Genomic DNA, 16,499 nt, shown 5'->3' with positions numbered 1-16,499 from the left:
TTAAAGCCATCGCCATCCATTTATGCAAAGCATAAACTTCAATTGACTTCTCACACAACTTGTAAGTCATGTATGGTAAGTATTATGCTTTTTTATAAAGAAATTTTGTTTAGCTGCGTTTTTCTTAACATTTATCTATTTAATTATTTAATATCATGTGATCGAGGAGTGTTCCGCGCACGATAAGATATATGTATAAAATAATTGTCACTGTGATAAAAAAGAATTCCATTCACGTTTTAGAGATACAAAGGCAAGAGGAATGGCGATCATATCACGCAATCATAAAGAATGAATCTCGTCCTAGGAACACAGTTTTTATTGACAGAGATAAAAGAGATGACGGATTTATCAGATTTTTTTAATATCTAAGAGAAACTATATAAAGATCTCTACATAACGTATATAATTCTCATTACACGTGAAATAATACTGAAAATGTTATACATGGATCAATTATTATGCGCGCGTGTGTGTGTATATTAAATTCAAGAGCTGTGTAAATGCGTGAGAAAATAAATTAACATAATTAAAAAGATTCGCATCATCGCTCTCTCTCTCTCTCTCTCTCGTGAGAATGAGCGTGTAATAATGAAAACTTGCGCGTAATTATACAGTATACGAATGTGTGTCTATTAATGTATTACAATAATGTTGTAACAAATATATATATATATATATATATATATTTCTTTTTCTTCCTTTTCCGTTCATTCTCTCTCATGTGCGAAGATAAAACTCGACTAATTCGACGTAAAATCTTTGCAATGAGATGTATGTTTGTCCTTTTTGAAACTATTATAACAAAAAAAAACGATGACATAATATTATACACGCTAATACATATCGCTCAAACGCATTTAATGTTCTACTTATCATATATACTGCTTCAGCTGCAAAGGAAAATTCTCATTAGTAATTAATGTGTATGTATGTATGTATATATTCATGTGTCGTTAAATTCTGATTCATGAGTAATGCGGACCGGATGACAATGATACTTGACGAAAAGAATGTTCAATAAGCAACTGCTCGTTCTTAACTGACGATATTCTGTGTATATATCATCTACATTTTTAATCACAAAAAAAGATGCTGTCTTTGAAGAGAAAAGAAAAAAAAACACACTTCAGTCCGGCGATAAAATTAGACAGATTATGAGACAACAAAAGAGAGGGATATGTATATACACATATATATATACGTGTATATATATATATATATATATATATATATATATATATATATATATATATGTACAATATTTTCTAACGACAATGTTATACATAAACAACTAAAAATTCCAAATTCTCTCGGTACTTCAATCTCTACTAATAGGACAATAAAAATACTAATCAGTCGTTGTAAAGAGAAAAACAAAGGATTAAATGTATGCGCGACAAAATGTTACACAAGTGCGTCTCGAAGGCTTTCGAACGAAAGAGGGAAGATATGATGACAGAATCTTTTAATTATCGCACGGAGGTCCTTGGCTTAATTATTGGCATCTCTCATGCCGGTCTGAAGGTTATTATAAGCTATCGTATAATCGGCGACGATTTCGGGAGATACAGCAGCTCTCTCTCGGTACCTGGCTCTTCATCCGCTCATCTCGATCAGTACGCGTGGTTGTCCTCTTCACGCTTGACGACTCGCGCGTACTGATCTCTTCCTGTTCCAACGGCATCGAGCGAGATATAAAAAAAAAATGTAGCGTATACAAGGTGGGAATTGTAAGGTGAAGGTAATTGGTCATCAATGCAACAACCAGAGGGCCATCTGTAATAAATTACACCAAAGCATATTTTATTCTTTTTTTTTTTCTTTTAAATACGAGTTTTAATCGTGTCACTAGTGTTCACTAATTATTATTGTTAAATGGATGTGATGTTGGCTGCTGGTTGTTATTATTAACTGTAATTAATTACTTATTAAGAATCAAGTGGCGCTGCAAGTAGATACACAGGCAAACGGTGTATTCACTTTTTTTCGTCTTTAGTTTCGATAAATTGATTTGTCTCTAGATCGCAATCTAAAGATATTATTCCGATGTGGAAAAGAAAGTGTTTCACGGTTTGCATTTTGCGTACACTACTGAGTCGGCCGTTCATTTCTCATTAATTCCGATTTTTTCTTTTTTTCATTAGAAAGATGTAGATATATTTCGATTATTGGATGATAATTATGTATAATATTAATAATATAATAATAATATTAATAATTGATAATAATAATAATTCCTCATAATAAATGTAATGCTTGGTACACAGAGATAACAAACGACTTCACTTATTGCCGCGGACAAAAAGACTTACAAAACGTGACACATGCACAATACTAGACAAAAACTCGGACAACAAAAATGACCAGATTAATTTTCTCGCGTTTTCTTTTTTTCCCCTTTTTTTTTGCTTCCCGCACCGATAATCGTACAGCGGCGTAGTATCTCGATTGTATCTGTGCTGGCCCAGTATTATTTTATAATATAAATTATGTACCGATTTTTTTTTAATTATCTAAAAAAATTCTAAAACGTCTTGCTTGAAACGTCTGTCATATACCACTCATTTGTTACAAACTCTTATCCTTTTTCCAGACATGATTGTAAAGTCCTTTTCAATCACGCAAGAGGGCTTGAGACAGACTAACAAGATGTTTATGATTCTGGATGGAGATAACTCAATTAATAAAACTGAAACCGTCTGCGGTTCAGTGATATAGATAGTAAAACCCTATTCCAAATCATAGGTAGTCTGAATAATGCTCTCGAGGCTCTTCTGATTAATTCTTCTCATCCTCGTCGTCTTCTTCTTCCTCCTCCGATGCTTCAGCAAGCCATGTTAACCAAGTATTCACCTATATATATGTAACATAAATATACTTGCATTAATTTTTTAGTTATTTAATTTAGATTAAATTAAATAACAAAATTTATCACACACAATATTCACAATTTCTTATTTGTTGCTTACTTTTAAACCACAAAATGTCCAAGATTTTAAATTTGAGAAAATTTATGTAATAAAAGTATATCTACAGCATGCAGTTTTTAACAATTTATAACACAGAATTAATCTATCGCAAAACAGAATGAAAAAATTCATCTAAATGATAGTAAAATTCGATACGTCATCAAATATCAATTATAAGAGACTCTTTAGGCAAAACTTGTTTATGAAAAACTAATAATTGCACATGTACGTGCCTGGAATAATGCCTTGCCCTTGCCCGGATAAGCATCGGTAACAGTGTCTCTCCATTTGTGGTAAGCTTCCTCTTCGATGACTTCAAGGTTATAGAGTGCTATGAACCATCGCAACAGCAACCCTTTTGGAAAATTGTGCGAGAAGCAGAACACTTGAAGCGCATGAAGAGCCGTAACTTGAGAGTCGATGGTAGTCAGGAATGTGCGAATAAAGCGTGCATATTTCTGCAGTAACGCACTTTCCTTCTCTTGCAGTTGTTTGTCTGGATTTACGGTCGGATCAACACCAGGCGCCAACGTTGTTTCCTATTATTTTTTCCAAAAAAAAAAAAAAAAAAGTTGTATAAAGATATTACGCAGACTGAATTATAATCTCTCTACACATATATGTATATAAAAATAAGTCACATTTATTAATTTAAATATAATTATCTAAATCAGTAGTAATTTAATTGATCCTTATTTTTCATTATTTAAAATGCAATGACGACAGAGAATTAAACGATAAAGAGATATCGATATAAGTTTCACTAACCCCAGTGATGTATTTGAAAAGTACATTCATCATAGCATTAATAAATGCAGGATCTGAGTGGTGTTGAGGATCCAACTTCTCCTTGATCCACTTGTAAAGAGCGTTAGGCGCTGGATCGGCCTCTAATTGACGCCACATATCTCCCTGGATTCTGAGAAGAGGATAAAGGAAAGTCAATTCCCGGTCTTCCAAAATCTCGCCCAAGCGCTCCTTTGTCTTCTCCGCTTCTGGCAGTTGACTAATAAGATCCACTTTGCTATCGTTGAAGATCTGTGTGAGCCTTGTCTTGCCTTGAGTCTTGTGGAGCTGTTGTAAAGTCAGTAGGAACAGCGGATGATGACGACCATTTTCCGTTTCCGAGGCGAGATCCGTCAACTGAATTAGATTGTCCACTATGGCCTTAGCTGTCAAGAAGGCAACGTGGGACGCTACCAAAGGCACGGTACTTTCCTTCTCCGATATACTGGCTACTAGTTCCTTCCATCCCTCGTTTGCTTGCTGCAAAGTGAGCAAGTTCTCCTTCTTCAGCTCGACCACGAGTTTGATGGCGAGCTCGCGTTCAGAGTCTCCGCGATCCAATGTGTTAGAATACATCGTGCAGATCGCATGACGCAAGAATCGCTCGGGGATCTTAAGATCTTTGAATGCTGCCAAAGTGTCCTGCACGTTTGTATGTGAAGCGAAATCGTCCATTAACGCGTTCACCTTCTTCAACACTTCCTCTCGTGTGGGTCCCTTGTCCTTTCTATCCCGAGCCTTCTCGCGCTTGTCTACAGGACCTTGCTTGATCACGATAGCAGGCGGTGTCTCTTTGTGCAATAGAGGTGAGCTGGGCTTCAAAGCGGTAGTACGCAAGAGAGGCATGTCTGAGCCTCGTCCTGGGAACAAATCTGTTATTTTTATAATTAAAATATATATAATTATTATTAGATTTTATATTTTTTCTTCTTAGTATTATATTGAATTTTTTAGTAATTTTATTTTTGAAAAAAATAATGCAAATAAATGCGGATAAAAAAATATTTACCATTATTGAGAGGTAGGTTCAAGTTGATATTAGTTTGTTTGAACATCATTGAATTGGCTGAAGGTCTTAGAGACACTTCTTCCGGATGTCCTCCGATCAACATCTTATTTTTATTAAATCGAAGTTGTTCTTTATTGCTATCTGTAATGATACGAGAAACGAAAAATTTCCATAAAAATAATTGTTATATTTATTGATTAATAAAATAAAATAATTCACCGTATCTATACTCACTGTTGTTAAAGTTCTGCGGTAAATTATGTTGCGGCTGGTTGCGTTTTCCTTCAAAATTGTTCTGATGACGACTCTGGTTTTGATAGTAGCCTCCTCCTGGCTGATTACGTTGATTATGACGGCCATAACCAACTCCAGGAGTGCCGGTGAATCCATTCGGACTGAATGGTGGTGGTGGCATACCGAATGAGGGGGAAGTCAATGGAATACTTCCCATCATATCCACGTCTAATCCGCCTCGTCCCATCTTTCGTAAAAACTCCGCACCGAGGCGATCCTCTCGTCCTCTGTGGAAACCATTTCCTCGCGATGGCTCCTCGTTGTCATTGCGAATCTGATTAATCGGCATCGGGCCTTCGGTGCTAGTGGCCTTGCGCGGTTTCCAATCATCGCGGCGTAATTCAATCACATCACGCAGCATGAATTTGATGCGTAGAGGAAGATCCCTACTCTCTGCCAGAGAGTTCATACGTTTGAAGTATTGATCCATGAGTCCGCGACCCTTATCCGAGTCAAGGATACGGCCGCAGGTACGCATAATCTGGCAGAGGCATTCGATATCCTCCGCAGCGTCCCCCCGGGATCCCCCTCGCCTTTTCTTCTCCAGTAACTGCTGGATGCAACGATGTAGAATCGGCTCCGATACGATGCCCAGCTTGCCGAGCTCCCCGATAAACTTGATGTTACCGAGCATCTTGCGCTTGGCCACTTGCCGGCGCTCCTCTTCCTCTGGACCAAGCTCATCCTGATTCTCGAACGCCTCGCTTGCTTTTGAACGATTTTCGAACTCGTCTTTGCACTTGTTAAGTAAAAGGACTCTGAATGTGCTCTGGCCTTTTTGACTTTCATCGATCGGTTTACGGGGTTCAAAGTTTGCGGCTTCGTCAGACAGCTGTTTGCACAGCCGTGCGTACATAGAACTGTACTTGGGTTCATCAAGCGCTTTTTCGAAGATCTGAAAAATTGTTATTAATATTTTTTTTTAACGAACCAGCGTCAAAGCATCTTATACGATAAATGCCGTCACTTTACGATACACTAAGGCTACGTACCAAGAAAATAACACCCTTGAGAATCACATGGGAATTAAGCTCAACGTTGAGCAGGTCGTTGCTCAGCTTTGCGAATTTTTCCGGTGTGAGCTTGTTAAGAATACCCCGCACCTTTCTAAAGATGAGATCATTTCGGCTTTCTGGGGTGAGTGCATCGCGTCTAACAGTTGAAGGAGGGATCCAGCGTTGCTCAGTGGATAGGGAGCGAATATCGTCCCTGGAAGGCATCGAATTTTTCTAATGTCAGTGTCAACGCAACTAGCAACGCAGGGACGATTTGCGCACTATTTGTTGTAATAAGTAACACGTTCTTGCGTGTTCTCTATATTTTTTTTTTTTTTTTTTTTTTCGTTACTGCCAAGGTAACTTTATGGACCCTGACCTTCCTCCCGAGACACGAGAAGCACCCCCCGGTCCTGTGGGGTTGTCCGTTGTTGCGCGTGTTTTGGCCCCCTTAGTGATAAATCACAGCACACAGATCTTCCTTGAAGAAGCTGCAAAAAATTAATAAATTTTAGTTACATATATATATATATATTTCTCGCATACTTAAATATATTAAATATAAATATAAGAACACTGACTGATATAGCTAATACGTTACATTCTTTTGCAACATGTAATTACAAAAGAAGTGTATTTCAAAATTCATATATTTTCATGTTATTTCTTTAAAATGTATTTTTCTTAAAAAAATGTGTACAAGAAATTATAATAAGAAATAAATTACTATTTTCTAATATTTACATACTATTTTTTATTATAAAAAATAAAGACAAAGATTTCAACAGCTAGATTAGAAATACGTAAGTTCAACATATGTAATCTGAAAGCATAGCAGTTTTGATTTAGCTCTTTTTTTTCAATAAAAGAGAAATGAGTGATTGCAATCTATCGCTTTTTGCCAACGGCGTCGTTGATGAAATCATTCAATAACATTTTTCTCGTCGCGCTACAGTGACTTACATGATATACATATAAAAAAAAATTATATATATATATATATATATGTATCATTTAACAATGTGGTAATTGCGCATGCGAGCGCAATTTTAGAGAAGGTTCTCTCATTACGCGTTCAATAAATGACGCACGCAAATCCTACGGTTAACGTACTCGAATCAAGTGGTTCAAGGATAGAATCATAATAGGGCGACATTTCGCGAGTCGAGTCGTCTAACAGAGTCATTTCGAGTCTCATTTTTTTCCATTAGAAATAATCATAGAAACGACAGAGTTCAAAGTGACAGAGATCAGATTTTAAGAACTTGATGTAAGATCCTCTCTCCTCAGAAACTTCTCGCTGAAGAAAGAAAAAAAGAAAAAAAAACCTGTCCCAAAATCAGAGCAAAGACGGTGATTTTTTTTTACAGGACACCCTGTACACAATCCCTCTTGGAAGGCCTTCCGCGGACGAGAGAGGCAAGGACCTTCTTTCCCGGGGAAGAAACGACGGCTTTGATCTTGCTCGCTGCTCGAGAACAAAACGACCGAAACGACCTACGGACGAGGGGAATGTCGAAGGGGAGCATATATGTGGGGCGCGGCTCATGGTCAGACGGTCAATGAACCCTCTTCTCCTAACTCCCTTCCCCCCAACAGTTTCACCACGACCGATCATCTCGCAGACCCCGCCGCTGTTCGGCCGAGGTCGGACGACTTCGTCGGGATGTTCGACGGAGGTCGTGTCCGTCCGGCCGCGTCTACCGGGTGTCTCGAGGGTTTTCGACTCTAAAGAAGACGGTTTGGAAAAGGAATTGATAACACGTGGGATATACAAACAATAACTATATTTAAGAATAAAACTAAAATTAGAATAAAAAGACGTTCTCGAAATGGATACCCAGTAATTATAAATTAATATTATTTTGAAAAGGAAACTTATGTTTTTTTTTCTTTGTACGTGATGTGACTGGCGATTTAAAATCTTTGTTATATCGTGAGATAACACGTGGGATGTAGGAACAATAACTATATTTAAGAATAAAACTAAAATTAGAATAAAAAGACGTTCTCGAAATGGATACCCAGTAATTATAAATTAATATTATTTCGAAAAGGGAGCTTATATGGTTTTTTCTTTGTACGTGATGTGACTGGCGATTTAAAATCTTTGTTATATCGTGAGATAACACGTGGGATGTAGGAACAATAACTATATTTAAGAATAAAACTAAAATTAGAATAAAAAGACGTTCTCGAAATGGATACCCAGTAATTATAAATTAATATTATTTCGAAAAGGGAACTTATGTTTTTTTTTCTTTGTACGTGATGTGACTGGCGATTTAAAATCTTTGTTATATCGTGAGATAACACGTGGGATGTAGGAACAATAACTACATTTAAGAATAAAACTAAAATTAGAATAAAAAGACGTTCTCGAAATGGATACCCAGTAATTATAAATTAATATTATTTCGAAAAGGGAGCTTATATGGTTTTTTCTTTGTACGTGATGTGACTGGCGATTTAAAATCTTTGTTATATCGTGAGATAACACGTGCAATTAACGATAAGCTTTTATTTAAGTATTCGATGTCATAAGCAGAGAGAAAAATTGGCGGCTACGTTTAAAAGTAGACATATAATAAAAAGACTAGGTTCTTCTACTGAAATAGCATTTTCTAAATATTTGGCTTCAACTATGTATGTAGTTAAAAATGCGCAATGAAAATATCCGGCTACTCACAAACGTTTATAAATACAAGTAATGCAAACTTGAATAATGCGAAAAAGAGAGAAAGAGAGAGAGAGAGAAGAAAGAAATTAATCCGAGCGATTTCTGAAGAAATATCATCTTAAATAAGAGCATCAGAGGTTGTTTTAATGTGATAAGGAAAATTGCTTTATAATATGTATATGTATTAATCAAACTTTGTAAAATTGATTGAAATGCATGAAATCCGACATCGCGATATCACATACTTATCACGTGATATTATACAGGGCGATGCTATTCGATGTACAGAGTATCTGTTTTTTTTTCACGCTGTTAAAATCCGAGGGATTGCAAGATTTTGCCTCCATCGTGACGCTTCAAGAATTACCAATCTAACTTTCAAGGTTAGGTTTTTTTTTTTTTAATTAGAAGTTTTAAAGAGAAACACGCATTTCTGTTACGCCTCACCTCGTAAGGCGCAAAAAAGAAACGTGATTAACGGCTTGGACTTGACGACGATACGTAGAGAAAAAAAAATTCCACGCGGCAAAACGCGCTATACAACGATGGATATCGCTATGCGAGGTCGGGATTACACGTGTCGGAATTTGCCGAGATAATTAAATGAAGAGCCGATGCATGCGAGGAGCACAGAATTCAAAGATCGGCGCTTCTTTGTCTCTCGTCTTTTCGTACACGCATTTTGGGCTTTCTTCATTCTTGGCAAATATACTATTTCTGAGTATATATGTATTTACAGTCGCCGAGAGAGACGGTTCCCGTTATTTAGCTAACCGTTGATCCGAAAAAAGATTTCGCCCCGTATCCTTGGCAGTCGTCAGATTAACGTCGTTTACTTATTTAGTCAATGTTAGTTGTAATAACTCGTAATACGCTTATGCGAATATCAACGGATAATTTAAAATTGAAAAAATCACGCCAAACGTTAAGGAATTGATCAATTCTGATAGCAAAGCTAATAAAAATATTGAACGAACAATAACAAGTCTATTCAGATTTTGTAAAAAAAATTCTGTAAAGATTCTTTGATTTTCTAGATTTTTTTTTGTTCAAAATTCTATTTCAAGTCTAATACTTGAAATTTAAATGACCCTTTACTTTGCCTTAGTTTGAATGAAAAGTATTAAAAACCGCACAAAAAATTTATTTTGTTGAAAGTTGCTAAAATAATTCTCGTTACCTCCAGATTTCAAAATTATCAGAGATTTTTTTTTAAATTCTCTGAGTCTCGATAAAATTCCATGAAGATTTCCTGATTTTTACAGATAAAAGAAATTCTTACGAATTTCAGATTCGTCGTGTTTTTTCAGGTAGTAAATACCCTGAATAATAATTAACAATTCTAACAAAGTATATAAGAAAACAATTATTTTTAAAACGAATAATAATCATTCAAAAATACCGACTAATCAACGACTTCTTTTGGAGCAAAAATTAAATTCTTTTTTGCAGAATATATATATAAAAATGTAAAAGCATAATACTCTCTAAATGCAATATAATAATAAAGATAATAAAGTAAAAGATATTTTTCTGGAGAAGAGAGAAGCGAGGACGAGTCCACAGACGCAAGAATATGTCTACGTTGCACTTTAGAATAAGACACTTGGCTCATCATGGTATTTCCATGCCATGAATAATCGTTTTTCACTCAGGTAATTTCGCAAATGCAAACTTTCGCGTTCCGATCTATTTGCGCCGGACTTCGGCGAACTAAGTTACTACCCTCTATCGAACATCTATTAATATCATCAAGAAATATCGGAATTAATTGAATGTGATTAAACTCGCAACTACCCCGATGGAAAAAAATATATACGTAGGAGAGAGTATATATCTCTCAATATCTATAGGACAAAATCTCCATATTGCATTACTTGCCAATATTATCACAGTTTATATAGTGTTCTTAATCAATATAAAAACCAATATAATAAATTTAATGTAGTAAAACACAAACTCTCTTATATATAAGGATTAATATAAAATAAACAAATAAATCAATATCAAAGTTATAACCGGGATGTAAGTATATGAATGATTTATAAATTAATGACTAATAATCAATAAAAATAAAAAAGATTTATAATCGTCCGTTCATTGTTTCTGCGTCTTGTTTTTTCAGACGTCTGGTAAACTTCCGAAAAGCATGTATAGTCGTGACTTCTCGAGAAAGATCAGACAAACAGCGTATGCTGAATTCGTTCGTCGAATTTATTCGTTTTGTGTGCTATCGGCGGTCGATGTGACGCCGAAAGATCCTTGAAAGACAGAGAGACAGAGAGAGAGAGAGAGAGAGAGAGAGAGAGAGAGAGAGAGAGAGAGAGAGAGAGAGAAAGAAAGAAACCGTCATGCACGAGGTGGATGACGATGGCGCACAAAGAGATAGGCGATAGAATGACGCAAAACGTGCAAGTAAGCGAACGAACTTCCACGTTCCCTCCTTTTCTCCTTCCCGTCCCCCTATCTCCCCCGAGCGCACCATAACTTTCCGTTTCCTCACGACACGTCACTGATGCGCCGTGACAGCTGCTCGCTATAGCTCGGGACTGTCAATCTTGAACAAAATTTATAAAAAATCAACGACGAATCGATCGAATGACAAATTAATTGCCTTTTAAGTGCTTTTCGCAGAAGAAATATTAACGGTAAATACAACAGATGATAGAAAAATGACAAACTTTCGGTAAAATTATGTCGGAAGTACATCGAGCATGGAAAAATGCAAATGGAACACTCAGTAAAATAGATTACTGAATTTGTTTGTGTAAATTAAATGAATGAGAGATAAATTAAAATTTTTTGCCACAAGGACTTATCTTGATATTGCGTAAACTCGGCAAATTTGCGCAAAAGATAAATCGAGTAGTGAGTCATTCACTTATTTTATATTCTTTGAAAAATGATAATGCAAAAAATGATAAAGCGATTAATGTGCTCTAGTTGACTAAACTAATAAAAAGACAAGTAGCAAGTTATTATTCTTTCGACCTTTTTCCGGTAAGAATAATAGAAAAGATAAAGTGCAAGTTAACTTTTCGAGTTAACTCCGAAACTAACGACGAGACAAATAGCAAATGTAGAATTTTTTTAACAAGAGATAATACAAAAGATAAGCGAGCAACTCACTGACGCATTCGCCTTCAATATTTATGACATTCTAGTGTAAATTCAATGCATTACAGTGGACTACAGTCGAATAGATTTAACGACTTTTCTATGGAAACGCGTGCATGGAATATTAATAAACACTAGAATTTTAATAACAATAAACAAAAACATATCTAAAAATAAGAAATAAAATAAATACGCGAAATACGATGAAAGCGGAAGATTACACATCCGATATAATTTTGTTCTTTAATACAAAAAATATAAAATATATAATTTACATCTTTATCATTACGCAAAATTAAGCAAATGACTAGTCGAGACAGAAAAAAAAAAAAAAGATTGCGATAACGTCGATAAATATCTTTATCTCGCACTTTATATGATCGATGCAAATTGGCTCATCTAGATATATGTTGATAACAATCCCTTGACAAAGGATTCCTGCAAGACGTCTATTATTTCTTATTTGTGACTTCAAGTATTGGAAGAGATCGAATTTTGAGTTCAAAGATTATCGATGAGTTTTAAAGTCTGTGATTTCGGATAACAAGAAATATATTTACTCTGTCAAATCTGATTATACAGCAAACTTGCCAGAGGACAAAAGATCGTTGAAAAGAAGAAAAGATTTTATGTCTCCAGAACATCGAAGAAACTTTTACGAAAAAATCGCACAGCCAATGAAACAGTTACGAAAAAATCTACACTGCCATAAACAGATAAACAAACGCGTAATTAAGGCTCTCCTATAGACTTGTCGATAATGAGAGAGAACTCGTGTGAGTATGATCTAGAATGACCTGGAATAAAAAAAATCCAGATTCACTTGACCATCGCAAGCATCGCGAGAGATCTGCGTTCTGGGATCGAGTGGCGCGAGAACAGAATTTAGAATCGCATATTCATTGATTTGCACGTAGCTCAAACGTTAGACTCGCTCGAAAGAAAATCAGCGCGTCTATTCATAGTATAATAAACGTTTTCAGGTCTTGCTGCAACAAAGGAGCGCCGTCGCCGATCGGAGCCCTCCCCATACAAGCATGCATGCGCTGCACGGCCGTTTAAAGGTGCATGTATAGCGATGCACTTCGCTGCGAGAGACGACCGCACAATCGCATGGGCGAGGTTGAAATGAAACAAGAACGAGTTTTTCAACCAGATGTTTCGTCGGCATTCTTCGAATTCTCCGTTCGAATATTCACAAACTTTAAGAAGATCGTTTCATGGAAATTATCGACGCATAAAATGTTAGAATTTTCCTTCACCAAGATTGTTAAATATTTGATTGCGTGTATCTCTCAATGAAATTAACATTTTTTTCAATAATCGAGCAATTTGAACTTGATTTTTTGTTCAAAAAATATATCAGGATATCATTTTTTTCTTTCGATATCGCACATCGTAATTGCTGGCTCGTACTTTTTTTTTTTTAATTATACGTAACCAGAAAAATCGTTAAAAATCAAAACTTTACTGATTAAGCTTTACTGATAAACTTAAAAAGATTACCGTTTTATATGGAAATTATTATCGCGTAAAAATAATTAATAAATCATTTTCATTCCAAGATCAGATATTTGATTGCATTTTTCAACAAAACTAACGTTCCTTCGAACAATCGAAGAATTTGAACTTGACTTTTCGATAAGATAAACGTATCGAGAAGAGGATGTAATTTTTTTTTCCTTGAATCACAAGATTGTTAAATATTCGATTGTATGTACCTCTCTCGACGAAACTAACATTCTTTCAGATAGTCGAGAAATTTGAACTTGAGTTTTCATTAAGAAAAAAATGTATATCGACACGAGAATATATTTCCTTCGATATCGGCTTGCAAATTGTTTAAAATCATACGCCATCGGAGAAATAAGAATCAAAACTGTTAAGCACGGTAACTTGATAAATGCACGATCTTGAGAACATTTTAATTAGATCCACAAACACGAAGGGTATATCAGTCTTAAAAATAGCCCGATTAATGATCGCTAGTTGAAGCACGACCGAGTGTATGTATATAGATATAAAATGCTTATACCGTATTCCCAACGAGTGTATGCCTGCAGGAATCTTTTTATATACATCCCTATATAAAATATTTAGAAGGTACACGCGCGCATCGAGACTCGAGAGCTAATATAAAATCGCCTATCGTTGTTGAAACAAGCGTGACACAAGCGGGAGCACACACGCCTGCCTTCCAAGTCGGTCGTGTGTGCATGTGCTCGAGGCAACATCGATCGGTAAGAGGCACACGCGTGCTCTCCCGTGTGTGTTGCTCTTCGACACGCCGGGAGTGCCCATCGCATTTCCGAGAACAAAGCGGAATTTCCGGAATGAGCGACGATACGAGAGCCTCTTCCTGGAAGGAGGACGCGTGTGAACGCGTAATGGCGAGAAGGAGAAGATCCCGTAAGGGACGCGCGGTCCGACTCGCCATATTTCGAGCCTTGACTCCTTCGAGAAGATCGAAAAGAGATAAGAGAGAGAGAGAGAGAGAGAGAGAGAGAGAGAGAGAGAGAGAGAGAGAGAGAGAGAGAGAGAGAGATACCTAATATGTTAAATCTGATAACGATCCCATCGACGCGAATAATAAACGATACACATGCTATAAAATAATGAATTATGGAGATTATTTTTAATTATGGAGATTAGTTTATGCTGTAGCTTACTAATTCTGCGATTTGCAAAGCGATTTTAACTTTAGAATGCTGACTACGCGAATAAGATATGCGTACGTTATCGGATTGTATGCCAATATTTGGAGTTATCATGTACACTTGCCGTTAAATATTTTTTTGCAAAAATTTTCTAATACTGAAATTAAATTTCTACATGAGAATATAAGGAAAGTTACAATTAAATTAAATTAAATTAAATTAAAAATTAAAATTAAATTGCTATATGAGAATGTAAGTAAAATTTCTTGTAAATCACATTGTGCTTATAAAACACTCGTCGAAATTTGATCGATCAATTTTTGCACGTCTTTAGTATTACTGTGTTACTGCGTGTATTATCACGGAAAATACAGTCAGCGTTCTAAAGTCGAAACATAATAAACGGAAGGTAGGAGGAAAAACTATCACGAGAAAAACACGCGTGTCGTTGCTCGGTCTTGAGGCTTTTTTTTTTTTTTTTTTTTTTTTTTTTTTTTTTTTTTCCGAATCCGAGAAAAGACACGATAAACAATTTCTCCGAACGGTCGCGCGAACGAAAACGTTACTCGGAAACTCCAAAACGTCGAACGGGCTGCTGTTGCACGAGGAAAAGAAGCACGGCAGAGGATGACACGCTCGTGGCAACGAGCGTCTCCGAGAAGAAGCGTAGCGTCGAAGGCACGTACTAATTCCGGAATTCGTCGAAGCCAAGAGGGCACGCGGAAGAGAAGGGGGAGAGAGACCGAGAGACTCTCTCGCGCTCTCCTCTACTCTCTCCCTTCCCTCTCCCACCCAACCGCTGCTTCAGGGCACATCGTGGAAAATTTAGTAAGAAAAAAGAAGGCTATGAAAATCATCTTTCTCGCGCAACAGACTCGTTCACTGCGTTTCTTTCCGCAACTTTTCTCACGCGTGTGCCATTCTCGATAGACACCCTTCCCCTCCTACCGAACGATCGCGCACATCGGCTGGTTAAAGTGTCAAACGTGGGAGTTGCGTGGGCGACGACAAACCGCGGCGGTTTCTTCGCGAAAAATCTCGAACGGAAACCCTCTCTCTGGGCGGGAGGGGGAGGGGGCGCAAATCTCTCGCGAAAAATTCGCGGAAACTCGCGGGAGAAAAACGGTGGCGGGCGGAGGCTCCGAGAGAGAGAGAGAGAGAGAGAGAGAGAGAGAGAGAGAGAGAGAAATAGGTAGATAGAGACACACGATGCTTTGCACACCCGACATGACGCACGACGACCTACCCGTGTCCGCACGATGGGGTCTCGCTGCCCCCGAGAGAGAGAGAGAGAGAGAGAGAGAGACTTCGCGGAGGATCCTCCGCGATTCTCTTTTACTTCCGCGAGCACACGGTCGCGTTTCGCACCCGGTTTCGCCGCACCCACGCCACACCACACCCGTTAAATCACCGCGCAAAGCGAGAAGAGAACACAATAGCGTTTACTTACGGCCGACGGTTGTTGTTTCTGAAGGCTTTCGCAATCTGTCGGTCGCACTCGGCAACTTCCGAGCGAAGAGCGAGGAGGGGGAAATACCGCTGCTGTCAGCTCAACGTCCGTAACGCGACTGATGTGGAGTCGCGCGACGATCGATCGTCGCGCGATCCGAGGAAAAAAAATGCCGGAATATTAGTTGGGCGGAACACCCGCGAGCGAAAATTCGACCGATAATCGTCGAAATTAATCGGCCACGTCGGACTCTCTTTTGATCTCGCCAGTCGATGATACGTTGGACGGTAGATTAGACATTTCCACATGAGTTAGCGAAAACTCATCCCGGAAGAGCGTCTTCCGGTACAGCGGAGAAGGGGCAAATATATAATTTCAGGCGTTTTTCGCGCGCGATTCGAACGTATTCGCGATCGAATAATTGACATTTGGATCGTCCAAATTTTGCTCGCGACTTCGCAATACCGTACAAAAAAATGAGAAAGCGCTCGTAGATCGCAACTTGACTCCGGTGGTCCGACTGAATTTCGTAGTAAACG

General features: G+C 37.4%; 1 protein-coding gene across 5 annotated transcripts; it reads right to left on the bottom strand.

The window, feature by feature from the left end:
• Nucleotides 1-1,673: 1,673 nt before the first annotated feature.
• On the bottom strand, nucleotides 1,674-16,106 carry Nat1 (N-acetyltransferase 1). Of its 5 annotated transcripts, none has more exons than XM_072890705.1 (8): nucleotides 15,961-16,106; nucleotides 6,436-6,547; nucleotides 6,054-6,270; nucleotides 5,002-5,956; nucleotides 4,768-4,908; nucleotides 3,741-4,630; nucleotides 3,206-3,511; nucleotides 1,674-2,856 (listed from the first exon to the last, which is right to left on the bottom strand). In XM_072890705.1, exons 4-8 carry the CDS (start codon nucleotides 5,915-5,917, stop codon nucleotides 2,782-2,784), a joined length of 2,328 nt encoding a protein of 775 aa, XP_072746806.1. In that variant the 5' UTR covers nucleotides 5,918-5,956; nucleotides 6,054-6,270; nucleotides 6,436-6,547; nucleotides 15,961-16,106; the 3' UTR covers nucleotides 1,674-2,781. The 5 variants fall into 5 exon arrangements, with proteins under 5 accessions (XP_072746806.1, XP_072746892.1, XP_072746975.1 ...); XM_072890791.1 differs by lacking the exon at nucleotides 15,961-16,106 and adding an exon at nucleotides 15,757-15,887; XM_072890874.1 differs by lacking the exon at nucleotides 15,961-16,106 and adding an exon at nucleotides 15,077-15,735.
• Between the last annotated feature and the right edge of the window lie 393 nt (nucleotides 16,107-16,499).

The sequence above is a fragment of the Anoplolepis gracilipes genome, chromosome 1, assembly GCF_047496725.1.
Source record: "Anoplolepis gracilipes chromosome 1, ASM4749672v1, whole genome shotgun sequence".
Lineage (NCBI taxonomy): Eukaryota > Metazoa > Arthropoda > Insecta > Hymenoptera > Formicidae > Anoplolepis > Anoplolepis gracilipes.
Note: the sequence above shows the minus strand (reverse complement) of the source record. Positions and strands in the feature narration are given on the sequence as shown.

Bases quoted from the DNA above. Each gene is read 5' to 3' on its own strand.
- Nat1 (XM_072890586.1), bottom strand. From the start codon at position 6,281: ATGCCTTCCAGGGACGATATTCGCTCCCTATCCACTGAGCAACGCTGG. The intron at 5,957-6,053 runs GTACGTAGCCTT...ACAATTTTTCAG, and splicing joins TCAAGGGTGTTATTTTCTTG to ATCTTCGAAAAAGCGCTTGA. The intron at 4,909-5,001 runs GTGAGTATAGAT...GTATCATTACAG, and splicing joins ACCGCAGAACTTTAACAACA to ATAGCAATAAAGAACAACTT.